Below are 27,774 nucleotides of genomic sequence, written 5' to 3' on the forward strand. Positions count from 1 at the left end.
TCCATAAAATAAATGAAAATAAAATTGTCCCACTGAGTTCCTGGAGCAGTTTTACCCGGTGACCTGTGCATCACTTCCAGGTCAGCTCTTTACAATGTTTCCCTTTACAGGAGAGGGAATCGCTGGCGCTAAGCGAGTCCCTCTGGAGGCTCTTCAAAACACTGTTCCCATGGCCACGAACTGGACCGGGCAGAGAAGTGAGTGGCGTGTTTGTGGCGTGTTTGTGTGTACACACTGTATGTGAATGGAGCCCAGGAGGGATGAAAACTGAGAGAGACGAGAGGAGAGGGTTGAAATATCCAACTCTGGAGCGAAGTTATTCCAGATAATCTGAAAAAGGCCTTAACTTGCTCACTTTCTTGCTTACTTGCTTCCTTGCATCTTTGCTTCCTTGCATTCTTGCTTCCTTGCTTACTTACTTACTTGCTTCCTTGCATTCTTGCTTCCTTGCTTACTTACTTACTTGCTTCCTTGCATCCTTGCTTCCTTATTTACTTACTTACTTTCTTGCTTCCTTGCTTGCTTGCTTACTTACTTGCTTTCTTGCATCCTTGCTTCCTTATTTACTTACTTACTTTCTTGCTTCCTTTCTTGCTTGCTTACTTCCTTGCTTCCTTACTTACATACCTACTTACCTACTTGTGGCTTACTTGCGTCCTTGCTTACTTACTTGCTTCCTTGCTTGCTTACTTACTTATTTGCTTACTTGTTTACTTGCTTCCTTACTTGCTTCCTTGCATCTTTGCTTGATTACTTGCTTACTTCCATACATCCTTGCTTCCTTGCATCCTTGCATCCTTACTTGCTTACTGGTGATACCGGTGCTGCTGTACGCTCCGTTCGACTGCCAGCAGCGATCTGATCCACTGAAAAGCTTCGACATCCAATAGGAGGCGGAGGAGCGCGGCTCGTTTCCATGGGAGGCCCCGGGAGGCGATGCCAAGCCGCCAGGAAGAAGCCCAGTGCGCGGGGAGAGGCGCAGGCAGTCGCCGGGGCTGGAGCCGATCCTGCCGGCCGCAGCGTGGCTTTCTGTGCGCGGATGAACACGACGCGAAGGGGAAAGGTGAGCAGATCTCCTACGTCTCCTCCTGCTTTTTGGTGCGCCCTCCTGCTCTGTGCGCTCCTTTTCTCTGCTCTTTGATTGATGCCTTTACTTTCTATTAACACCGAATATTCGATTATTCTCTAGAGAAACTGCGTTGTAGAAAGAGGCTGAAGCAGGAACGTCATTAACTTCTTTCTCAAGCTGCACTTTGCGGACCTGACATCGAGGAGGATGGATGGAAATCACGACCAGCTGGTGCCTTACAGTAAATCTACAGTAAGCTCAACTTTAAAAAGCTCATCTAAAACTAGTTCTTCTGTTCCCACTGGCCCAAACCACTCAGGCAGTAAATGCAGTTTTATCTTGATTGAGCAGATTTCAAATTAGATTTATAATTTTTGTTTCTTTTCAAACTTTTCAAATTACAAATTATGCATCTAACTACGACTGTGCAAGTAATTACATGTGTATTTTTGTTTTAATTTCAGCTGTATCAAAAAAGACACAATTATTTGCATGATTTTTTGCCACTTCCTTGTTCTATTTCTGCAATCTGTTCATCTAAACTTGAAATTTTGTTGAATTTATCTATAAATATTTGGGTATTCTCTTACAAATTTGTATTTTCCAAAACAAACTAAAAGCTTTTGCAACTTTTAAGCTGAATTGACAGGAACAGAACGACTGTGTTGGTCGCTGCAGCTTTGTTTCAGTCTGCTTGATGTCATGCTATTGGTTGCATTTAAATTACATTTTGTAACACATTATTGCAAAGACAATTTTACGTGGAAATGTTGTCCAGAAAATTACCTGAGAGTTGAGAATTTCTAGTAATATAGGTATTTTAAATCAATAATCAGAAGATTTCACTCTGTTAAGGAGCAGTGAGGCTTCAGTGAATGACCACTTCAGTTGCTTTGACTCAGAAAATAAATAAAAATCTCTTTTTTCTGCCAGACGCTGCAGAAAAAGACATCTTGCCATGAGAGTCCAGCAGACGACAGAAAAAGAAAATTCATTAAGTCCAACCTGGCTCTGGACACTGAAGGTGGGTGCAGGACGGAGGGAGAAGTTAATTTCACGGCTTCTAAACATTTAGCAAAATTCAATTGGCTCGCAGCCACCTGCGCCGCCGCTAGAAGCAATTACAGCACACCAATCACACTGCACACTCTGAGCTCCAGCCAGTCATAATGAACTCAGTTGTTTCTGACACTTTGTTTTGTGTATTTCTGCTTTTTCTCCCCTCAGAGCTTTTCCAGGACCTCCGTCAGCTGCAGGAGGCATGGCTGGCAGAAGGTAAGTGCTTCAGGCCTCAAGGAGGGAAGCAGGAGAGGTTGAGAGGTTGTGGTGGTGATACAGTGAAGAGAAAGAAAGAAAGAAAGGAAAGAAGCAGGCTGCAGTTGCATGCCTTGCGTCGCAGTCCAATTAAAAGCCTGTGTGGAAGAGGCACCTTGTGTGTCATGCATACATTAGAGACTGTGAGCGAGCGAGGGGTCTGGAGGGAGACCGAGGAGGCTCTACCCAGAGTGTCATCACAGATTACCAGGAGAAGGAGACGCTCACTGTCTCTCCTGCTTTTGGCAGCAGCCAACACGCTGCGCGCCAGCCGCCGCCGCCGCCACAGCTCCGCTGCAACTCTCGCTCTCTCTACTTCTCTCTCTCTCTTTCTTTCCCCGTTGCTTCCTCTCAGCACTCGTCTCTTTATCTTCTACAGCTGTACTTTACTATCACCTTGTCTTCTTAAATTTCACTTCTTCATGGCATAGAAAAAGAAAAAAAATGGATCTATAATTTTTTTTCCCTCAAACTTACCAAACAAACCCGTCTCTCAGAGAGGCAATAAGTTTGGTTTTTGTTTTTTATCGTCTTTTTGCATTTTTTTTTTTTTTCTGATGGCAACACTTGCTCATGGTGGTCTAACTGAGACGGGATGCTTCAGGATTTAAGCGCGAGCGTCCTCTTTCCGTCGTGTCTGCAGCACCGAACTTTTGGTAAAAATTTTATTTCTATTTTGCATGTTGGACTTTAAGATGCAACATAATAATTTTATCTCAGTTTTTGTTGCAGTTACAGAAAAAGTTTCATCTTTAGGATTTGAATTATTGAAAATGTTTTGCAACATGAGAGTTGCTGTAGTTTCAGATTTATTCAAAAATTAAACTAAATATATCTTGTAAAAAGGAAAAAATTGTGTAAAAATGCTACATTTCTGCATGAATATTTACCATAAAATAATATAAAAAAGCACAAATATTTGTGAGATTGCGGCAAATTGTGCAATGCATTGTTTAATAAATGTTATTTTTATTTAAATTTTGTTTAAAAGTATATTTAAGGTTCAAATAAATTATTAAATGTTTTATTTAAGAATCCAAAAATAGAAGATGGTTATATATTTATTATATTTTTGGTTAAAAACCTAAAAGTTTGTGATTTCTGCTCCAATATTTTTCTAAGTTGCGTCGATTTAACTCCAGTTGCAACCTGCGTTTACTCCAAGTCTTTTTCAAACCCAACTGAGTCGGAGAAAAGTAAATTCTCCCGACAAAATGGACTCAATCATTTATAGGCTCCCATTTATTCTTCAACCTGAATCTTTTAAAAAATGGGAAGTATTCTTTGTTACGGATCCTGGGATATTTAAACGACTCTGAGGCAGAATTAGCAGTAAGGGAGTAAAAGACGTGTTTTTAATATTTAATAATCAAAGTGATGGAATGAAACGGCGGCCGGAGAAAAAAGGCGTTCGTGTTCAGGATTACAGTTCTGCCTGTCATGGGTCGATGAGATGATGTACGGTTCAGGACTGTGGATTTAATGAATGACTTCCTGTCCATTAAGATGAAAAGGAATACCTTCCCATTTCTAAGATTTATCGGTTCAGGTAATTGGAAGAAGACGAGAAATTATGCGGGACAGGTTAAATTTCCGACTCCAAAGACGGAGAAGTTGAAGGTTTGTCAAATGAAGGATGAACGTCTGACCCCTTCCGCCTCCTCCACCTGTCCCTCTCTGCTCTCTGTAACTCATCCAGACGCTCTTTATTTAAAACAAAAACAAAAGTATACATTTTCACAGTTTTTTTTTTTTTTTTTCAAATTTCCCCTCCTCTTTCACACTCATCTTTAGTTTTAGTAAATCCTCTGAAGTTTTAAAATCCCTTTAAATAGTTTCCGGGTTTAGTTTTGCAGCCTGTTTGCTGTTTAGGTTTTTGTGAATGATTTCCAGCTCTGCCGTTCTCCCCGGGAGTTTGTTGGCCCATTCACAGACTGACTCACCCGTCCTCGACTTCCTCTCAAACCCCCTCACTCCACCGCATGCTGCTACTCGTTTTCATGCTACAAACCAACTTTTAACCCTTTTTTATTTTTACATTTAATGCTTTCCTTAGTTTACTTGGATTTTAAGATTTTATTGCATGTGCATTTTCTCCTCTCTAGCTGTTCATTGTTTACTCTCCTCTGTTCACACTTCTGATGAGAGGGAATAACAGACCCCTGACCACATCAAGAGTGATAAAAGTGGAAAAATCTCTTGTTTTTTTTCATTTTGAAGACCTCCAGACACGTCAAGACACGCTACTGGTCTTGTGATAATGAGGATTCACCTCTTTGTGGGTATAAATAGAAGTGCTAATGACACATTTAATGTCTTTTTGCTGCAGAGAGTCAAACTTGAGGGATGCGGGGAAGCTGTCAGCGAGTGTAAACACTCTGGAGATAAATATGTGCATGCCTAATTGGAGCTGGAGCAGAGAAGGTTTCATTATTTTAGCATTAGCCGGGTGCAGGTGAGGCGTTCGCTGGGTTTGGGTTGGAACAGACCTGACTCGGTAGGTACAGGTGGATCCACCAGTGGGGAGGAAGCCAATTAGATACTGGTAACAATGGGTGATTGGCTGCTGGCAAACAGGTGGGAAAGCCGAGGAGACGGCGCAGTCAATGGACGGGGTGTCCTCCGGAAGTGGATCTGGGAGGTGGAGAGGGAGCCAGACGGAAAAAAGGGAAAAATCTGCAGCAAGCATGTCAGTGCAAGTCAGTGAGGGTCGATTAATGTCTTAATTTTGATCAAAAATCATTTTCTGCACGACTATGGAGAAAATGAAGCGCTCACTCCATTGAAAACCTCCTGGTTATTCCACCAAATATTTAATCTGAACTCTTCCTGAGTTAAAACGTTAATATTGTTGTTTCTAAATGAATATGAACTTGTTTTCAGGTTTGAAACAATACATCTTTTTCCTTATTCTGACCATTTCTCTGTAAATAAATGCTAAATTTTTGCTTTGAATTTCAGAGACATGTTGTCAGTAGCTCAAAGAATAAAAGAACAATGTTCATTTTACTCAAAAATATACCTAAAAATAGTAAAATCACAGAATTGGATCATTTTAAGTGATCTCTTATATTTTTCCATATATACACATATTTAGATTTGATTCATCAAAATCATCAAAATGAAAACAGATTCTTTAAAACAAGAAACGCAAAAGAATTTAAACATTAAAAAATCCAAAATGATAAAAAAGCAAATCTTTTTTTTGTTTAATATCTTATTATATCCTCAATTTTACAAATCTTTTGACAATAAAACTGCATTTAATTGAGATTTAGAAAAAACAGATATATGACAATATAATCACAGTTTTTAATACATTTCAGCATCAATAACATGAAACAAGTTGAGGTTGGAAAATGCATATTTAAGAGTGAAAATATCAAAATATATTTCAGAGATTTTCTTCATGAGTTTGAAACATAACCAGAAGAAGAGAATATAAAGCGACTCGGTTCTGCAGAGATCCGTCTGAACGTGAGAGATAAATCCTCTGCTCCATATTTTTCTCTTCTCTTTGTGTATTTAGCTCAAGTTCCCGACAATGACGAGCAGTTTGTTCCAGACTTCCAGACAGAAAACTGTAAGTAAGAAACATCGCCTCTCCTTCTCGTAGTTAGTGTGAAAATCCACCTCTTTCTTTTAGATTTATTTTAAATATTGTGTGTCTTTCGGTTTGTTCATCTTTGCTTTTTGTCTGCAACAGATAGACGTACGAAAACTAGAGTTTATCACGATCTGTTAACCTCTTTCTCTTGGTGGTTTATTTGCATAAAGAAAACATCAAAATCTTGAGGCAGACTTTTTTAAGCTGATATTTTTATCTCCCAACGCCTTTTAAGTGACATTTTCTTTTTTTAAATCTCCCACAGTAACCTTTTCTCAAAGGGCTTCTGCATAAACCATCCAGTGTGGTTACATTTTCTAAATAAGGCACGGTAAAATTAGTTACTACATTTATCTTTTTCACTGGAGGGTCGGCTCGTCTTGCAGAATAAAAACAGCTGTAACTTTTTTTTACACAATTTATTCCATTGAATATTAAATTAAGTTTCTAATAATACTTGCAGAAGTGTTGCTGTTGTCTGATTTCATGCACTCAGCGATAAGGAGAGCGCATAAACATCCCCTGGTTGTGAATGTTGGTTGCACATGGAGGCTTGGCTCGCTCCGTCTCTGGAGGAAGTGAAGCCAAGGAGGGGACAGAAATTGAGAGAGCGGAGCGCAGTGGGACTCGGATCGAGCACATGTCTTTCAGATGAGCCAAAATACGCATGAAACTGTGAGAAAAAGCAGAAGAGTGTGCGCCCATGCCATGATTTCCATCACCCTTTAACCTCAAGAGCCACAGCTGAACAATGTTTGTAGGTTTAAAGGTTTTAAATATGGTTCATTTTATCATCAATTTTGATAATAAATATTTTTAGGACCTCATTTTATTTTATAAGTTGCATAGAAAATCATCACTCTCACCTAATTTGATAATAGTGTGAGCAGCTGCACTGCAAAAACACAAAATGTTAAGAAGTAATTTTAGTCGGGTTTTTAATGTAAGCGTCCTAGTTCACAAAACGAACTTTCAAGTAACTTTTCAGCAAGAAATTGCTTTTTTTCCGTAAATAATTAGACCTGTCACAACAACAAGTGATCCTGGATGATAAATTGTCCCAGAAGTTATCGTGATAAACGATAACATTGTTGATTTGAGACACTTTTCACAATAATATTGTAAAAATGACACTGTGAAGGATCAATAAATTTCAAATAGTAATGAACATTTAATACTGGAACTGGATTTTAAATTCCCCAAATAAATAAGCAGAAACAACAAATAAAAAGAATTTCTGTAAATCTCTGTAAACCAAAGATTTTTATCATCCAGTTTTTGGTCAATTTAAATTTTTCATTTTTGCTTTATGACCTTGTATTTGTGTGTTTTTATGATCTGAAATGCCTTGTTGCTGAAATGTTCTGCACAGATGAACAATAAAACTAGAGAAAATGATGCATAGAAATCATTGAGCTCGTTCTAATTAATGATGTAATTAATTGATTTATTGTTTATTTTCCAGGCCTATAAATAATTATTTAATATTAATGAAAATGTACTACCTCTACTGGCAGATTATTTCACGTACATTGAGACGTTTTTCCATGTAAGTTAAATAATCTGCCAATGTATCAATACTGCGTTGCTAGGTAACGGACTGGGCTTGGCTGGGGTTGCTAGGTAACGGCACAACGCCCAATGATTGTTAGAAACTTTTCAACAATTATTGAGTCTAAACAAGCTGCTGTATTTTACTGAAAAGTTACTTATGAGTTATTTCAGTCTCATTTTAAGTGAACTAATATATTTTCACGAGAATCTTTTTTTGATTTTGTGTTTTTGCATTGAAAATAATAATAATAATAATTCAAACTAGTGTGTGTAAATCACCCAGTGATGAGTTCAGAACCAGAGGTCACCAAGACTGTCCCGTTGTCCTTCAGAGGTAGCCGGGGTGGGCGGCCATGATGGCAGGAGGCTGCTGACCATCTGAATTGCCCTGTTGGCAAACCTGCCGCAGACTGGAGGGGCACTAACAGATGGCGGGGGGGTGAGGGCGCCGCGCGGGGCCGGGCGCTTGAGCAGGCATCCCAGCCGGCAGCGATCCCATATGGGTTCCACCGGTCCGAGAGACGGAGGCGCGGCCGCCGAGGTGGAGGTGGAAACACTGAACAGAATGAACTGGAAGAAAAGCGGCCATTTTGTTCATGAAAATACCCAATAGATGTTTTTGCTGGTGATGACCAGAAAAACTCAATGAGACTCAATAGTACAGATTTTTTTTATTACACTGCAAACCACAAAATCTTACTGAGTACTTTTGGTCCAGTTTGTAGTCTTAGTTCACTGGAAATAAGTTAAATTAAAAGTAACTTTTCTGCAAAATACAGGAGCTTGTTTTACGTAAACAATTCCTTTATATTGAGGAAAAGGTTCCAGTTCCTTGGCAGATTATTTAATTTATAACAAGACATTTTTCCAATGTTCTAAGTTAATTTATCTGCCAATAAAGCAAGTTCTTGAACATCAATATTGAGGAATATTTACTTAAAACAAGCTTCTGTATATTGCTAAAAAGTGAGTTTTAAGTTAATTTGTCTTATTTTAAGTGTAACAAGAAATTTGCACTAGAAACTGGTCCAAAAATACTTGATAAGGTTTTCTGTTTTTACAGTGAAATCAAATTTATGTATTTTTTCAGTAATACAACATTCAGATGATAGAACTGTGAGAAAATATATTCTAAAATACGTAGAAAAGATAACTTTGCCCTCTATTGATGTGGTTTAGTCGTCCATATAAAGGCTTTAAATGTTTTGACTCTGTTAAAACCCAAGCAACTGTTTACTTGGGTCAGTGTTTTAATTAATGGACTTACTGATTATTTTTAAAAGATAAACAATTCATCTTTTAAAAATAATGGCGCAGTCTTGGTTGGATTCTGGTCACATGTAGAGAAAACACAGATACACACAGCTAAACCATTAGTGATAGTTTATTTGCTCTCTTGTCCTTTATGACTGAACATGTCGACTCAAAAGAGATTTTTTGGTTTTCAGATTGAAAGTATGAATAAATATGTTAGATTCCATGAATCCAAATTACAGCGACAGATTTATTCTGAAAATATTCATGTTTGGATAAATACTTAATTAGCTGGCTAGCTACTTTTCTAGCTTGTTGCTAAAAATTATTAGCATTTCTCCATTAGCATTTGTTTTACTGTATAAAAATATGATCTACTCATTAATTTTATCTGAAATTTAGATTGTGACAGGATTGTTAAACATTTCTTTTGCTAGCTTGGTACGTGGCAAACTAATATCTTATGCTAATCATTTTTGCTACTACGAAACATTAACATTACCAAAATATGTTTATTATAGATCGATACATAAAATAAATAAATAAACGAGCTAGCTACATACAGCATATGCAAATCAGTTAGCGCTAGCAAAGAACAAATGAGTTTATAAAAGTATTTTGTGCAACTTAGTTGATATATTTCACACAATTTGGTGTTTTTTATCATAAGAAGCATTAATTTAAATTTTGTTTTTGGACATTTGGCAATAATGATAAAACTTTGTAGTTTATTATCCTCCCTTTTATTTTGATGAATGTATTAAAATAACAATAATTCACATTTTTATCATCTGAAAGTGTTGCCATACGTGTTCATTTGGGAAAAATAAAATTTGAAATCAAAGTATTATCTGACGTTGACCATTTTGGTTTGTTGTTGCCTGTTGAAAGTCAAAACTAAATGGGGGTTTAATCTGTATGAATATTTAAAAAATATTCCTATGAAGTAATGAAAATAGTAAACTTAAAGGTTGAAATGTTATTTTAGACCTAGAAATCCACCTTAATCTGTTTCTTTGTGACAGGTGAACTCAAATGTTTAAATTGATAGAGCAGCCATTGATACTTAAGTTTGGTTTCAAGTTTTTGGAATTTACAATAAATAATGCCTGGCAATTACTGATTCTCATCATCAGACTTTAAGAAATTATGCACTTTTATTAATTTTTAAAAATTTATCATTAAGCTTAGATCACTAAATATGGGATAAAATCCACAACAATTGGATTACAGTTTGGATTTTTGTTCATATTAAAAAGTCTTGATGAGAAATTTGGCAATCAGTGATTTCTGTTTCAACTGATAAAAGAAAAAAAATCATATTATCTCAAAATTGTTGTTTGTATTTGTATCAGCCATTTTTGGTTGGATAATGACGATCACAAATATGAATTTAAAAAATCACATTTAGACAGAAATACCATTTTTATAAGATTTCTTACTCTGGATTTTGCTTGTCTGTAGAGAATGCTTAAACAAAAATACACATAAACCAGTCAGATAAACACATTTTGCTGGTTCCAGAAGATATTGCAATAAACAATAATATTGTTTTGAGACCATTTCCAAGTAATGTAAAAGTAACGCCATAAATAATGAAAGAACACGTTCTCAAAAGTCAATAAACTTTACTTTTTAATGAACATTTAACACTAAATATCCAAAATAAACAAACAAAACAACAAAAAAATTAATTATGAGCAAAATTGTCCTTCACAAAAATGTATAGTTGAGACCCAAACAAAAGATTGCAGATCATCTTATGTAGAACAAGAGGAAAAACTATAAGTCAAAATATAAATATAATTATTGAGCTTGTTTTAATTTGTGATCAACTAAATTGATTGATTGATTAGTGCGACAAAATGTATTTAATTTCCCATCAAAACAGAAAGTAAAAAAATCAAAACCAGTGTAAACTGTAATAATGAACTAAATGATCCAGTAAACTTTTGGTTCATTTTGTGTTTTTTCCACCTTTCGTCTCATGACCTTTACATGCCGAACAAGCAGGGCAGCCTTTCAATGTCAACTTTCTGCTCTCCGCCGATCAACCAGCATGCCAAGCAAAAGTGTCACAAAGCTGAAGGAGAATCGGGAGAAATTTCTTTGTCTCAAACTCCGACACAGATGCTTACCATTAGCATAACTTAGCAGGGAATGAAGGAGGAGAGGAGGTGTAAAATGAGGCCACACGTTGCCGGCACATCCGAGCCGCCATCATTTAACAGCAGAGCCGAGCGCCTGCAGCAGGTGAAAATGGAATGGGAGGTTTTTCACCGCTGCCAAAAGACCTGAACTTTTTTATGAATGGACCGGAGAAATATCTGCCAAACGTCGGCTCCGGTTCTGCCAAAATTCACAATTTGCTCCTAAGAGTTCACAGCAGTTTGGGCCAACAGATCCGTCACCAAGAAGTGGTTGACGAAAACGAGCTCAGTAATTTCTCTTTGCATCAATTAGAGTTTTTCTTTCTACCAAAACTCATCTTCACTTTGGTGTGTTTTTTAACTCATTTTTCTTTGTTGTTTCTGATGTTTTGTTTATTTATTTTGGATGTTTTGTGTCAAACGTTTGTTAGAATGTAAAGTTTATTGATTTTTGACAATGTGTTCTTGCATTATTTTTGCCACCGACTTTCTTGAAAATGGTCTCAAAACAACAATGTATCTACTAATCGGTACAAAGTACTTTTAAGAACAACATGAACTGGATTGAAGAGGCTTAAAGCTTTTTGACAATAAATATTTTTAAAACCTCATTACTATCCACACAGCAAAGAGCAGAGAAAATTAATAAATGGCACAAAAACATTTGCATTAAAAATAGGCCTGATAATTGCTCTAACTGCTTCTATCCTTTCCATCTTGATTAATCAATATGTAGATAATGAGAACAATCAAGCCATGATGGGCATGACATTCTGGACTAAAAAGGAAGTCTCTGCTTCAGTCAGAGCCGATGCCCTCGCTATTGATTTGTGTACCTTGGCACCCTGCTGACGAAATCTATTGTGACATTTCCATTTTTAATTTAAGACCCTGAGCTGCTGCTGCCATTGTTACGACCTGATGCGACGCTCAGCTGAGTCTTTTCTGAGTGACTTTGACCACTTAACTTTAAGGAAAAGAAGACAGTATAAATAGAGTTTCGGCATTTATTTTTTCTGTGTTTGTTGCTCACTTCCCATTTTGGGAAAATCCACGTATGGTTTCAACATCTGGGGCGTTTGATACAATAAAAGCAGAAAATAAGCAGACGTTTTTTGTTTTCAGTGCTCAAGATAAACAATCTCGTCTGTCACAAGATTTTAGATTACAAGAAATATAAAACCTTATTAAATTTCACATTGTTTTCTATTCCTTTTTAAATTTCAGTTTATGCACTGCAAAAACACAAAACCTTACCAAGTATTTTTGGTCATAAAATTTCCAGTGGAAATATTTCAGTTCACTAAAATAAAACAAGACTGACTTATAGTAGCTTTTCAGCAAGTTATAGCAGTTTGTTTTGAGACAATAGTTTCCTAATATTGATGAAAAAGTTCTTGTTCCATTTATTTCATAATCAACAGGCGTTGCGCCGTTACCTAGCAACCCCAGCCATGCACAGCCGGTTACCTGGCAACCCAGTATTAGATACATTGCTTCACTTGTAACACGGTGAAAATGTTTCGTCATAAGTGAAAGAATCTGCCAATAGAACCAGAACTTTTCTTTACTTTTGAGGGTTTTTCACTTAAAACAAATTCCTATTTCTTGCTAAAACGTTACTTGTAAGTTAGTTTTGTCTTATTTTATATTTATATTGATGTCATTTAGCTGTTTAGCTTTTCTGTCATGACCTAAAAAACAGATTTATTAGTTTTTATTTTTATCTTTATGTAAATTAAACTGAGGAGATTATTTACTCCAGTTCAGTTCATAACATGCATTTTCCACCAAAACGACTAAAAGGTTTCTGTTATACAGATTAAAATCCTTTAAATGAGATTACAGACATGTCCAGCATGTTTCCCTGAATGTTTGTAGCTTAAAATTGTGGGTTCTGTCCCTCCCTGTTGCTGCACATTGCTGGTCAGCTGGCTGGACGGAGCCTACTGCTTTTTCTATGTGTTCAAGACAAATTCAGCAGCTGAGGAACATTTTTGGTTCCATACAGTCGTGTGAGAATTAAAACTGACTTAAATGTGAATATAAATTTTTCTCAAACCGTTAGGTGACTGAAAATAAACAAATTCTGAGGTTTATATCAGACTCTTTCTCAGAATTAGATGTCTTCTTTTTTTTCCAAGTGCCTGAAATCCTCTTCCATATCGGTTGATAATCAAACCGATTTTAATCGTGACGATCCAAGCTGAGATGTCATTCTGACTCTGTAGCGTCTAAACAAGCACTGTCAAAAGGTCTCCCCTCAGGAAGTGTCTTTTTGACCTCCGATCGATGACCTGGAAAGGTCAGGCCCCCAGCGAGGGCTGCGAACAACCCCTGGGGCCCGGCGGCACGCGGGCCCCCAGGCGCTCGGCGGACAGACCCCTGCACTCGCAGCAGATGTCAGTCAGTGGAAAGAAAAACCCAAAACAGCTGCTGGATTTCAATGTTTGATCTGCAGCTTCACCGCAAGTTTTCATCTTTCTTTCTGCTCATGCATTCTGATATTTATACTAAAACGTAGAGCAGGGGTGTCCAAAGTGTGGGTCGGGGGCCATTTGTGGCCCTTGGAACAATTCTATGCGGCTCTGGATTACCGTTCAGGCTGTTGATACAGATTTAAAAACAACAGGGATGTTTCACTGATGCAACACAAAACATTCATCCAGGTTTTTGCTTTGCATTTCATTTCTTTTAATAGTAAAGATTGGCTAAAACAGAATAGTTTAGTGCATGTTTTGCACTAAAAACAGTTGGGGCACTTCCAACTCGAGTCAGAACCGATTCCCTCTCTCAGTTTAATCTCAGAATTCTGAATTTAATCTCAGATTCTGTTTTACAGAATTCTGATCTTAATCTTAGTATTCTGACATTTTTCTCATAATTTCAACTTTGATCTCAAAATATTTGGTACAGTTTTGTCTTTTTTTAAGTGTGGGATCGGTTCAACTCAAGAACTGATCCCCTTTCTCATAGTTCTTAGTTTAATCTCAGAATTGTAATATTTTCTGAGAATTCTGAGGTTTAATCTCAGATTATTTTTGTTTTTTGTTTTTTTTTTTTGCAAGATGTTGCGTTTGCTTTCTGCTAAAGAGACTGAACTGATCCCCTTTCTCATAATTCTGAGTTTAATCTCAGAATTTTCACTTTCTTTTCTCATACTTCTGACTTTAATCTCAAAATACCAAAATACTTGGTATGAATTGTGTTATTTTGTGAAGCGTGTCGTGTCAGAACCGGTCCCCTGTCAGCGCAGTGTGGGCCGACTCGCAGCGAGACGGCGATCGGCCAGGCAACCCGAGCCCGGCTTCATTCTGACCGACTGACTGGGCTTTCCTTCAGAGACGCAGTCGATTAGATTAGCGTTGATCATGACTCGAGATGATGGGATGTTAATCAGGACTGATCAGGCACTTAACAGCCTCTCAGATGGACCGGGCTCACGGTGGGGGCTGCAGACCCCACGGCCCCGCCCGGCCCGGCCGATCAATGCGCCCGTTGTTGTCGTCTGGAACGTATTGACAGCCTGCTGAAAGCAGATAAAGTATTTATAGGAGCCAGTTTTATGATTGTCATATTTCACCAGCAGAACTCCCGCCAGGAAAAACAAATGAGATTTGAAGTGAGCTGTGTGTGTCAGTGACGGCCTGAGACGTCAAAATGGAGGACAGATGGAATCAGTGTTGGTGCATTTCACTGCAAAAACACAAAATCTTACCTTACTACACACAAAACAAGACAAAACTAACTCAAAAGTATGTATTTATTTCCCAATAACTATCACAGGTCCAACTTTGTCCCAGTTCGTTCAAATTTTATTCATACAAACCTTCATTTTAGACATTTAACCTACGATAGGTATAGATGTTGTTTAAATTGGAGACGACCAATTTATGTATCACTGTCAAAAACAGGTCAAAACTGCACCAAAGGCTGCACTGTCAAAAAAAATCTGTAAAATACTGGCTGCTGTCATGACTGTAAATTTTACAAGGTTTTTTTGCAGGGTAATATTTTTCAAATACATCCATGAACGTGGGAATCACAACAATAAACATAGGAAAAATGAAAACTAAACAATAGTAACAATAGTACAAAATAAATAAAAGATAGGTGTTTCAATATGGATCTAGTTAATGGTTTCCATTTAGATTGAAATTTAGAAAATAAGATGAAAATCTTAATTTAATTCTGTCTTTCCAGGCCATAATACTGGGAGTTTATGTTCTTAACCAAGCAGATCTAGAGCTTTTCTTCACAATAAGAATCAAGACTTTAATCAAGAATTTATTGTCTTTGTCCAAGGAGCTTGTTTTTTTGGTCAATAGTGATTCAAACATTGATTAAAAAGTTCTGGTTCCATTGGCAGATAAATATACTGATATTTTCCCATGTTATAAGTGAAATAATCTACCAGTGGAACTGTAACTTTTTCACCAATGTTAAGGAATTATTTACCCAAAACAAGCTCCTGCATCTTGCTGATGAGTTACGTTCACATTAGTTTTGTCCCAATCAGATATTTGCACTAGAAAAAAAACCTTAATGATTGTTTTTGTTTTGTTCTGTGTGTAAATTACACTAAAAAAACACAAAATCTCACCAAGTAATTTAAGCCTAATTTCTTGTGCAAATAAGACAAATCTACCTTACAGGTAACTTTTTTTGTAAGACGTAGAAGCTTGTTTTAAGTAAATAATTCCTTAATATTGTTGAAAAGGTGCTAGTTCTATTGGCAGATTATTTAACTTATAATTACACATTTTTCCCATGTTTTAAGTTCTTTTATCTGGCAATAGAAAAAAAACTTTTTCATCAATATTAAAAAATTATTCGTTTAAAACAAGCTTCTACATCTTGCTGAAAAGTTACTTTTAAGTTAATTTGTCTTATTTTAAGTGAAACAAGATATTTGCACCAGAAACTAGACCAAGCATACTTGGTAAAATCTTGTTTTTTTTTTTTTTTTGCAGTGCATGAGTTTATTTTTCTTCCTGAGCTCCTTAGAAATAGAGCTCAGGTATTTTAACCGTATATTAAAGGTTAAAATATCAAACCTGATGTGAAATGTGTGATTGGACCCCGGGTGATTCAGGTGTGTTTGTCTCTTTGTCTCGGCGCTGCAGTGGCTTTCCACGGACTGCAGCTGAAGATCAAGCAGGAGCTGCACAGCCCGTGCTCAGAGCTGAGCTCCAACTGCAGTCAGGAGCGGCCCTTCAAGCTCCAGTATGGAGAGAAGTGTCCATACAGCATCAGGTGGCCGGCCGCGTGCTTCACTGATACCCGGTTAAAACATGGCTGACGCTTCATCTGAAGGGTTGTGCACAAGACTGACAGATAAAACCTGGAGCGTTCATGAATGTTTATGAATATTTACCAAACGTTATTTGGTAAACAAACCAAATAATGACACTTCAGTCAGTAAAAGTAGCAAGTAAAGTGATATTATTGGGTGAATAATGACACTCGTCATGCAACGTTTATACTTTTGATTGACTTTTAATCAGAGTTGGGTAGTAATCACAATAATCGATAAATCAATTAATTGTATAATAAGTTAAGATTAGCTCAAAAACGTCCATTTTTATGTTTTTCTCTCTTTCTACCAAAATCTTTTTGACTAAAAGAGTCTCATGTTTTGGTCTGAGCCAGACAATTTTGTTTATATTACCTGAAAATGGTCACACACAAAAAAACAACATTATCATTTATTGCGATAACTTCTGACATTATTTATGATCCAGCAAAAGTTGTTATGATGACAGGCTTAGTGGTAACTAGTTACATTTAATTAATTACATTTGAGTAAAAAAAGTACTTTTAGGAGTATTTTTAATGTACTTTTTACTTGAGTAATTTTATTACTTCAGTGAAACGTCTGTATTTTCTATCCACTGAACGAAAAAATACACCAGACACACACCTACATTTCCTGTTAAAGTTTTTTCTTAAAAGAAATTTTTCTTTTACTTAATTTTGTTGTTTTTTGTTACTTATATAAACTATTGTAATTTTTGTCTTTAAAATACCAAAGTTTTAACAGTCATATACATTCATAAAGGCTCCTTCATGTCTTTTGCACATCTTTTCAAATAAAGTGTCACCGAAACTTGCATTGTCGTAACTTACCCAGCTTGGCTACAGTATTTCAACTCTTTTGTGTCGTTCTGGACTCAGTATCCTGACATCTGGATTGTTTTGTTGCCGCAGTGCCTATGAGCAGAAGCACCATACAGGAATGAAGCCCTCCAGCCCTGTGACGCCCCCCTGCAGCACCCCGGTGTCCCCCCTTCACCATGGCTCGCCCCCACCCAAACCGGACCGGACTTACGCCCACATCCCGCCCTCGCAGCCTCTCCCGGACAGCGCCTACTCCATGGACCACAGGTACCGCCGCGACGTCACCATTAACACACTATTAACACTAGTTAATAGCAAAACACACAAGTTCAGGGGGTATTTGTTTTAAAGTTTCTACTGCAAATATCTCATTACACTTGAATTAAGTCAAAACTAACGTAAAAGTAACTTTTACGTTAGAATTTTGAATTTGAGTACTTTCGGCTTTCTTGAAAAATACCCCCAATAATTAATTGCTTATAGAAAAAGTGTTATTTTCCTATCTTTTTTATTATTTCTCCCATTTTCTTATTCTATTATCGTGTGTCCAATGTGTCTGGTGACTGTTTCTCCAGATTTCGACGTCAGCTCTCTGAGCCGTGCCACTCGTTTCCCTCCCCGCCGACGATGGCCCGGGACAGCCGGCCCATCTACCACCGGCAGCTGTCGGAGCCCAGCATCCCCTTCCCCCCTCAAGGCTTCAAGCAGGAGTACCCGGACCCCCTGTTCGAGCACCCGGCCATGATGGGAGCGCCGCTGCCCCACGCCTACCCAGCCAGCATGATGATCAAGCAGGAGCCCAGGGACTTCACCTATGACTCAGGTGAGACGAGACCAAGTTAACAATTTGATTTCACTTTTTCCACCCGCAAAAGACTCATTTTAGCAGTAATAAATCAATTGATCAATTAATTAGCTTTTCTCATTTTTTTGTGTGTAATTCGGTTAATTTTAATTAGCTCTTAGAGTGCATTTTAAATGTTAAATGTTTAGTTTCAGTTTAGTTTTTATTTAGTGATAGTGGTATTTTCACTTCTTCACACCTAGGTTGATTTAAAGGTGCAGATTTCAAAAAGGTTAAACCAATTATATTTGGACGATATGATGTCATCTTCTTTATATTACTTGAAAATGGTCTTAAAAACAATTTTATCGTTTATCACAATAACTTCTTGGGTTATTTATCATCCAACAAGATTTGTTATCGTGACAGACTTAGTGAGAGGGAAGAAATTGACTAAATAGTTTCATTGAAATAAATGAAATAGTAATAAATAATTAATGGGGAGAAACTATAGCTAACCTGTTATCTTGTGTTGAGTATTGATTTCTCAATGCATATATAATCACAATACAATTAGACAGATTTTGCTGGATGATAAGGTTATCGTGATAAACGATACTATTGTTGTTTTCAGAGCATTTCCAGGTAATTTGATGGCTTAATAATGGAAGAACCCATTCTCAAAGATCAATAAACATTTAACACTGGAGCTGGAAGACACTTTAAACATCCAAAATAAAAAAGAAAACAACCAAAACAACAAATAAAATTAATTATGAAGTCTCTGTAAACAAAATTGGTAAGTCGAGACCAAGTCACCAGATTTTGGTAAAAAGAGACAATAAATCATGCAAATTTAAATTACTGAGCTCGTTTTAATTTAACTGTTAATTGATTTATTACCTAAATCCAATAACTAAAACCACTACTGTAACTACTAAAAACCAAACTGAAACTTTTTTAACATTTAAAAACTAACTGAATTAGACAAACAGATAAAACCAAACTTTAATAAAAACCAAAAGCTGCTGAGAGGAGACATTATGAGAGGGGGCGTCGTTTATTGAGTTTGCCTGTTATTAGGGGTTCTGGTCGGGCATCTGCGTTGTTCACCACTTCCTGCAGAGCTTTAATGGAGAAAAGGAAAGAAGAAGAAGGGTTGGTTTCAGTCCTCCCACTCATGTTAGCTCCTTCTAGTTGGACACTAAAGAGAGCGAGTCAGGAGGCCCGAGGCGACACCCCGGCTTGAATGAACCTCCGCCGGACCGTTGGGTTCATTCACAAGAGAGACAGAGCTGTGTCCAGTCAGGAGAAAAAACATCGATGAGATGAGTTCAAGAAAAGAAACTCATCTCTCCTTTGCTGCGACTCCATTTGTGTGCCAACCAGCCGCAGTAGCTGTTTCTTTTTTTTATTGAAAAACCACATAACTGTGATTTTTTGGTGTTTTCTCGCTCTTCGGTGCCATAGATGCGCTCACCAGGTTTCACAGCTGTGTGGCTTCTAAATACCAATTAACACCACTGGATAATGCCAGAAGAAACACATGGCTGCTCTGCTAAGACGTCTCACGTCTCAACAGACACTCGCTTAGTAGCTACTTGGTTGTTTCTGGCTGTTTGTCTCACAATCAACTGATCTGAATCTTTTAATCAATTATTTTTCTTAAACTTAACATAATGAAAGAAGTCTGGATCACACATAAAAACTTTGAAAAACAAATCAAATGAATTATAATTAGAGATGAACCGATCTGATATTAATATCTGTATCGGTCCTGATATTGACAATGTGCCCGATCTATACGGTCTAATTCTATGCTTTCAGTCTGAGTGACATCATTCTTTATTTATTTTACATTATATTTAGGATTTCTAATTACAGTCTTATTTTGGGACGTTTGACCAATTGTTTATGTGAGTTTCACTTGCTTTATTGAACAAATTAAAGTTGTTTCTACAAGTTTCACCGGGTTTGTGAAGTTTAAGTGAGGTGTACTGGTGCAGAGTTGACAAATTCAGAATATTTATGTCTGCGTTTTAAAAAATGAAACATTTTAAATCAATTCAGCAATGTTTTTCTGTATTGGATCAGTTCTGTCCGATATTGAACCTCAGATATCTGTATCGGTATCAGAAATTTAAAAAGTGGATTAGTGCATTCCTACTTACTAAAGTACCTAAAACTACAGATATCTATGTGCTCGAGATGCTACGTTTTTAATGTCGGTTCTAATTTTTAGGGTCATGATTCAAATCTTGATTCAGAAAATATTTTTCAATCAGAAACCAATTTTTCTATTCTAGCAGTTTAAATATTCTGTTTAAATTAAAAACTATATTTAAAGAAAAATAGGTCGTGCATAAAATTAAATTAAATTACTAGTATTGGGCTAGTTTAGCTGCCTGCCTTTTTCTTAAATTTAAAAAATATCAAATATTTTTTTCAAGCAAGTTTTTAAAAACAAGAAAAAAGCAATCAGAACAGATAAAACATGTGCACACATAACCAAGAACAAAAAATGTATTTACTACTACGTATCACACTTCTTATCTCAGTTTAATCAAATATATAACTTATTGACTCAATAATTAACCAAACTTTGTAATTAAACCCTTGTTATAATATTAGTGTGCCTGTTCAATATGCTGGGCTAAAAAGCGAACAAATAAATTATATTACATAAAAAAATGTACACCCTGGGTAAGAATTGCTATTTTTTTTCAGCAACTCTCTAAATTTCTTTTTCTTTATAAATGGTTAAAACAATCATAGTACAGTCAAACAACATCAAACATCAGATTATGAATGAAAATAAACGATTTAAGGCATAATTGTGGTTTAAAAACATCTCCAGCTGTAGTGCAGAGGCAGGATGGAGGATGAGGGTGTGTTTATTAGCATGTTGACAGGAGCAGGCCTGTCGGAGAGGATGGGAGGGGAATCGTAATTTCATTAGCAGCAATTTCCTCTACAGGCCCATTACTTTGATGAAGCTCAGAGAAATGTTTATGGGCCTAAATGAAGGGCCTCGGTGTGTTTATTGAACATTCGCTCTGTTGCATGTTCATTTTTTATGCTCTGCTTTTATTTTACGTATTAAAAGTGTGTTTGAAACTTAACAGTTTCACAGCAAAAACACAGAATTTGTTTCTGCTGCAAACATCCTTGAAATGAGACAAAATTAACTTACAAGAAACTTCTCAGCAAGAAATAGGAGCTTGATTTCAGTAATATTGATGAAAGCTTACTATTTCCACTGACAGATTACGTAACTTATAACATTTTTCCTGTGTTTTTTTATCGATATTAAGGAATTATTGACTTAAAATAAGCTCATATTTCTTTCTGTAAAGTTACTTGTAAGTTAGTTTTGTCTTATTCTAAGAAATCAGACAAAATACTACTAATATAATAGATATCATGTTATGGCCAAGTAATTGCAAATCAAATTTTCTGATTTCTAATTTTTTTTGTATTTTTCTTCTTGTGTTGAAAGCAGGAGCATTAAAGTTACTGAATAGGTAAAATTTTTTTATTAATGCAGATCTGAGGAGTCATAGTTTACATGTGAGTGTTTCACTATTCAATATTTATCCTTTTGGCATTTATTTCAAATCACTAAAATACACTGAAAACATGGTTTTGATTTGGAAACTAAAGAGGGTATTTTTGAAACATTTTACAAAGTTTGTTATGAAAACAAATGTAAAAGTCAAAATGTTTTTTAAATCAATGTATTGCTATGTTAGGTTTGGCGAAAGAAATGCTAAAATAAACTTTCTGTAACTTAATTTCTATTAATCAACTTTGATTAAACTGGTTAGAAACAGTATTAGAAAAAATATATTGTTTAAATCTAACTTTCAAATGTTTTGAAATGGCCACTCCTGGGCTGGTGAGTTAGCCGTTAGCTCAAACTTTAGCTTATCTGCTTCCATCGCTCAATGTTTTCTAAAATACAACCTTTTACCAGGACAATTTTCTTTTTTTGTTGTTTTTTAAATGGGGTGAAGGTGTTTGTGAGAGGAAATTACATTGATATAAAAAAATTATATCAAAAGATTTTCAGAAGGTATGTGACCAACAAATGTTATATTAGCTTTAGCTTACAAAGTACTTTTTTTTTTAAAGAAAGAAACACCTGCAGTCCTGGTAAGTGGTTATAAAGTAAAATGTGGAAACAATCAGAAAACATTTTATGATTTGAAGTGGCTTTTCTTAAACCATTTTCTTTGGTTGATGTTGCCACTGCACAGGTTTCTTTTTGTAAAAAAAACAGGCGCTAGCACCAGGAGGTTTGTTCCAAATAAACATAAAATGAAACTGTAGCGGCATTTTATGCCCCCACGTTATGAAAACCTTACATCATATGAACACGTGTTTGGATATTGTGTGATGAAGCAGTGGAGAGGCCCAGGGCCTGCATTCACAGGGAGATACAGTTCGCTCGCCTGTGGCTGCAAGGCGGTACAATGCCACTGCTGGAGGGCATTTTCTTTAATCAGTGCCGCTGGTGCATTGATTGAACAAGCTGTGGCTGCTCTCAGAGAGCTGAGATCGTGTTCTTAATGCCGCCTTTGGGCCCTTTAACACCCACTCTCGTTCTTGCCTGGCTTTCAGCAGAAGTGCCTAGCTGCCATTCTGTCTACTTACGGCAAGACGGCTATCTGGCTCAGACTAACAGGACTGAAGGTACTAACAAAGACGCCTGCTGATGTTGTAATGCTGCTTCATGTGATGTTTCTCCTCTCAGTGGTACACCAAATTGATCTAATATCTGTTTTTATTGAAGGTTGTATGTTTGATAAAGTGGCAAGGCACTTCTACGACGACACCTGCGTCGTACCTGAAAAAGTCGAAGGTGAGTCAGCGGACATTTCTGAGCATATCTGATCACTAAGATGTGTAAAATGATGAATTTGCTCTGTTTTCCGTAGGTGACATCAAGCAGGAGGCGGCCCTGTACCGCGAGGGCCCGTCCTACCAGCGCCGAGGCTCGCTGCAGCTCTGGCAGTTCCTGGTGGCTCTTCTGGACGATCCGTCCAACTCACACTTCATCGCCTGGACCGGCCGTGGCATGGAGTTCAAACTCATCGAGCCAGAAGAGGTAAACCCCTCAGAAATACTAAATATTTATGTCATATTTGATAGGAAATGGTTTCTCCATGAGGTTTTTAGTGGGTTTTACTTAACATTATGGTTGAAAACTGAGATTTTTGCCACAAATATTTATTTAAACCTTGTGGCATTTTGCTCTGATTTAGGCCTGAAATGATTCATTGGATTAATTTAGATTATTGAAATAATCATCAACTAATTTAGTAATCAATTAATGCAGACTCATAAAAAGACCATTTGCTGACTGCAGACACATCGTTTGCAACAAACGATCAAGCGTATGTGAAAGGAATGTTGTCTTATTGCATTTTATACAATAACATTTTTATTCTGTCACTAAAAGAGCAAGCTGATTATTTGTTTATGTAGCATAATATAATACATTTCTAATATTGTATAAAACAGACTTAAGTGTTTGTATGAAAAATCAGATTTTCGGAAAAGAATCGTCATTTTGCTGTGAATTTAATGTTTACAGGAATCTGTTGAGGAATCTTTTGGGTTCATACAGTTTGTGGAAATTTGAAAGATGCTCAAGCTTGTTTACATTTTGGATAGTGTGTAAACTGCCAGTCTACATAAGTACATTACATTTTGTAATAAATTACTGAGAACTGAAGGGTTTCTTTTATTGCTTATTTTATCTTTTATGGAAATGGAAAATTTTGTTTCTAATCTGTGTATTGAATGAATTTTCAAACCAGATATTGACATACATCATATAAAATGACATATAACCATCTTCTCTGTTTTCTCTGCTTTATGTCAGGATTACAGAATTTTGGTTATGATGAGGTTGTTTTATCCATAACCTCATGATTTTTGGTGCCTGAAAAATGAGCCATTTCAAAACCTCCTGATTGTTAAGCTGGAGTTGAGCTCCAGCATGTTTGTAGAGCTAATTTTCCACTGTGTGCTCTGTGCAATGGCTGCTGGAAAAGACAAGTGTTTTTGTTTTTGGCTGTTTTTGACTTACCATTCAGAAACCACTTGCTGTGCTCTTGTTGGTTGTGCAGGAGGCTCTACTTCTGCTTTTCAATGAGTTGCTGCCATTTTCATATGCGAGTGCAAACATTGAGTTAGGGGCCTGACCAGAAGGAGTTTATTTGGATTTCAAGAGACGAGAATTAATGGTAGTTTAAGTTAAATCTCACTCGATATGTAGGTTTTAAATGTAGGTTTTCAATTGTCTATGTCTAAAATAGACAATAAAGTCTATGTTTATGTTTATGTAAACCTCTTTACTCTAATTTCCATTTGCATGATTTATTGTTTTTCTCTTTTTTCCAAAAACTCGATGTCAAAAGTCTTTAGTGTCATATTTTGGTTTCAACTGGGCCAGTCCTGTTACAGATACTTCATAATTAATTTTATTTCTTGTTTCTGTTTTTCTGTTTATTAGTATTGAATATTTAAAATGTCTTCCAGTTGCAGTGTTAAATGTTCATTAGAATTTAAAGTTTATTGATCTTTGTTCTTACATTATTACCTGAAAATTGTCTCAAAACAACAATATTATCATGTATTACAATAACATTTGGGACAATTTATCATCCAGCAAAATTTGTCATTGTGTCAGACCTATTCACTTGTTTCTCTTCTTTTGTGTGACAAAAGGAAGTGGAATAGAATAATAGCTGCCTAACATGTTTTGTTGTAATATCATAATGAGAACTGAAAAGCAAAATTAGACAGTGTTAAACTATAAAGACATTTTTCTAAAGGTGTAGCTCTAGCTGGCGGTTCAGTCTGGATCTGTGCATGCCCACTCCACCCACAGTGGGCCTCAGTTACTGCTGTGGGGGGGGTAGATCAGCGGGTGGGAGTGTAGGAAGCAGGAGACAGATGAGCAGGTGGCAGCGGTCCACGGAGCCCGGCGGTGTGTGGAGGTGCGGGCCAGCCGCAGCCACCAGGGGGTCCATTCATACCATCAGGTGACGCAGCAGACAAATGCTAGCTAACAGCACCTGGCTTTACAGGTGTAGGATATAAACAGATACATGGAGCATCGCAGAAGTCTTATCTCTGGTGTAGTTTCTAAATCGAATATCTTAGTTCACTTGAAATAAGACAAAACTGACTTACAAGTAACCTTTCAGCAAAAAAGGTCAATAGTGCCTTAATATTTATTTTATAAATGTACCAATGTCCATTGGCAGATTATTTAAAATTGACTGTTAGTTTTTCATTAATATTAAAGGAATTATTGGCTCTGAACAAGATGCTTTATCTTGCTGAAAAGTTACTTCTAAGTTAGTTTTGTTTTGTTTTAAGTGATTTAAGACATTTCCACTAGAAACTAGACCAGAAGCAGTAAAGCTGGAATGAGAGAATACGGAGCGAGTGGCGGTGTGAGTTTGGACGCGATGCCGGGTGGTGGGTGGTCTGCTAGACAGGTGCTGTAACATCTGGTGCCTCCTCAGCTGGCCGTGTTGACAGGCTGCTAATGAACACATCCCTGGTCGGGTCTGCTCAGTCTGGACGCAGAATAATTACTGTTATTAGAATAATACAGATTAATAAGATTGTTTAACATTTCAGCTGCTGCTGCTGGCTTCATGTGAGGGAAAACATCTCTGAATGTCTGGTGGTTTTCATTTTGGCGTTCAGACTGTTTGTTTTTGTTTATTGCTTGGTAAAGGTGGCGCGTCGGTGGGGGATCCAGAAGAACCGGCCAGCGATGAATTATGACAAACTCAGCCGGTCGCTTCGCTATTACTACGAAAAGGGAATCATGCAAAAGGTAAAAGAAAGTCTTCTTGTGTAGAGAATAAATATAGATACTTAAAATGATAATCTGCAGAATGTTTTTTGCCTTTTATTCACCTATCGAACTCATTTCACTATTTTTATTTTTAAATTTTTTGTAACCTTTTCCTGACATAAATTGATATCAACACTCAGTTGGCATGTACTCTTGTTATTCCCATTTTGAAGAGAATTGGGTGAGTGAATATTAAAGAAAATGGAAATTTATTATAAGTGAAATAAATGCCATTGTAACTAAGACATTTCAAAATGAATATTAAGGATTAATTGATTTAAAACAAGTTGCTATATCATGCTGAGTAAGTTACATTTCAGTTTTTGTCTTATTTCAAGCGTGCTAAAATATTAGCTCTAGAAACAAGACAAAAGCAATCGGTAGGATTTTGTGTTTTTGCATTTGTCTCGACATCAAACAGGGAAAAACTCTTGTGTTTTTTTTATCGACCAGGTTGCCGGTGAGAGATACGTCTACAAGTTCGTGTGCGACCCAGAGGCCTTGTTCTCGATGGCGTTCCCCGACAACCAGCGGCCGGTGCTGAAGACGGACATGGAGCGTCAGATCAACGAGGAGGACACCGTGCCGCTGTCGCACTTTGACGAAAACATGGCGTACGTTCAGGAGGGGCCCTACTGCCAGCCGCACCCCTACAGCGAAGGCTACGTTTATTAGTGACACACACACCTTCACTCCGCCCCGTCTCCTCCGTACACCTGAGACCGTCATGTCCTCTGATTCACAGTCGCTCTGGGAAAAAGACTGAACACACACACACATACACACACACACAGAGTGGCACTTCCCTCGATCATCAACACATTCACTCATCTTTGCTCTTATCTTTCTGGCGTCCAGAGAGTGCACTTTATGGACAGGAGCAGCACCAGAGTCTGTGTGTTTGGCGTTTTACCCGTTTATGTTTGTACATTGCAGCTGAACGCATCCTGTTTATTTTTTATTATCATTTTGCGTATGAGGCTGGAACTTCGGTTTCCTGCAAAAGGAACTCGTCTCTGCACACGTGAAGCAAATAGAAGAAGGAAAAACTCTTGTTTTGTCCTAATGCAAACATCTTCTACTGGAAATCTAACAATGCTTCCACAGTGACGAGATTGTTCTGACGCGATGGTGAGGAAAAAGGACATTTTTAGCCGTTTTGGTGGGAACTTCCTCGCCTCCAGGCTGACCCAGCTCTCTGCCATGACTCCAACCAAACTGTAGATCTTCGTCATGTAGATGTTTTTGCTGTAACAACATCATTTCCTCATCAACTAAAAAAGAAAAAAAAAAACCTTGTGGGTCACAGCTACGAGGATGCACTGGAATCTTTTAGGATAAACGTCAAGAAATAACTCAGTCGCTGTGTGAAAAAAAAAAAAGAAAAACTGATTTGTATTCATTTTTCATTCAGGTGTTCGGTTTTTCAGTGAAAAACAGGTGACTTCTATGTACAGTTAAAATTAATTCAGAATACCTATTGCATCCCCAAATTTCAATAAGTGGATTTAATCAGCAAAAGAAAAAACATTACATTTTTTTCAGTTCAGTTCCAGGTGAACGCAAATGTCTTTGTTTCTGAAAAAATAAAAAAAATAAAAGTTGCTTTGCCATCATTAGTTTGCTTTTTGGTAAAACAAAAGGAGCTATTTAGAAGTTTATAATGTGGTGAAATAAAGGAAGTCGTGTTATATAATAATGTTGTATAAATCAGGTACATGCACATTTTGTTGCTGCTTCAAATTGTAAGTGTATTTTCTAGTCAAGATAAAAGAAAATCAAAAAACTGAAAGCGTTTAGCAACTTTGGCCTGCTGCTCTGGATTTCTGTTTATTGTTTTTATTTATTTATTTTTGTTTCATTCATGCATCCAGAAAAAAAAAAGAAATGTCTGGTCTGTCTGTTTTTGGAGGTTTACATGTGTGGGATGAGAATGGCAATAGGAACGTTCTGTAATAAAACAAACAAAAAAACTAAATTATGTCCACTTGTTAATGCTTACATAATTAAACAATCACATGAAAGGTTTTGTCAAAA

At 36.9% G+C, this 27,774-nt stretch overlaps 1 protein-coding gene across 4 annotated transcripts; it reads left to right on the plus strand.

Annotated features, from left to right (window-relative positions):
- Positions 1-246: 246 nt before the first annotated feature.
- etv1 (ETS variant transcription factor 1) lies at positions 247-27,774 on the plus strand. 4 transcript variants are annotated; one of them, XM_055047099.1, is made up of 13 exons: positions 247-1,063; positions 1,190-1,321; positions 2,003-2,093; positions 2,297-2,344; positions 5,913-5,966; positions 16,075-16,204; positions 17,159-17,335; positions 17,644-17,891; positions 22,476-22,547; positions 22,648-22,716; positions 22,793-22,962; positions 25,615-25,716; positions 26,191-27,774. In XM_055047099.1, exons 2-13 carry the CDS (start codon positions 1,277-1,279, stop codon positions 26,410-26,412), a joined length of 1,428 nt encoding a protein of 475 aa, XP_054903074.1. In that variant the 5' UTR covers positions 247-1,063; positions 1,190-1,276; the 3' UTR covers positions 26,413-27,774. The 4 variants fall into 4 exon arrangements, with proteins under 4 accessions (XP_054903074.1, XP_054903075.1, XP_054903077.1 ...); XM_055047100.1 differs by having other exon boundaries at positions 22,479-22,547; XM_055047102.1 differs by lacking the exons at positions 247-1,063; positions 1,190-1,321; positions 2,003-2,093; positions 2,297-2,344 and adding an exon at positions 2,369-3,039.

Source organism: Poeciliopsis prolifica, unplaced genomic scaffold (genome assembly GCF_027474105.1).
Source record: "Poeciliopsis prolifica strain line A6 unplaced genomic scaffold, Auburn_PproV2 SCAFFOLD025, whole genome shotgun sequence".
Lineage (NCBI taxonomy): Eukaryota > Metazoa > Chordata > Actinopteri > Cyprinodontiformes > Poeciliidae > Poeciliopsis > Poeciliopsis prolifica.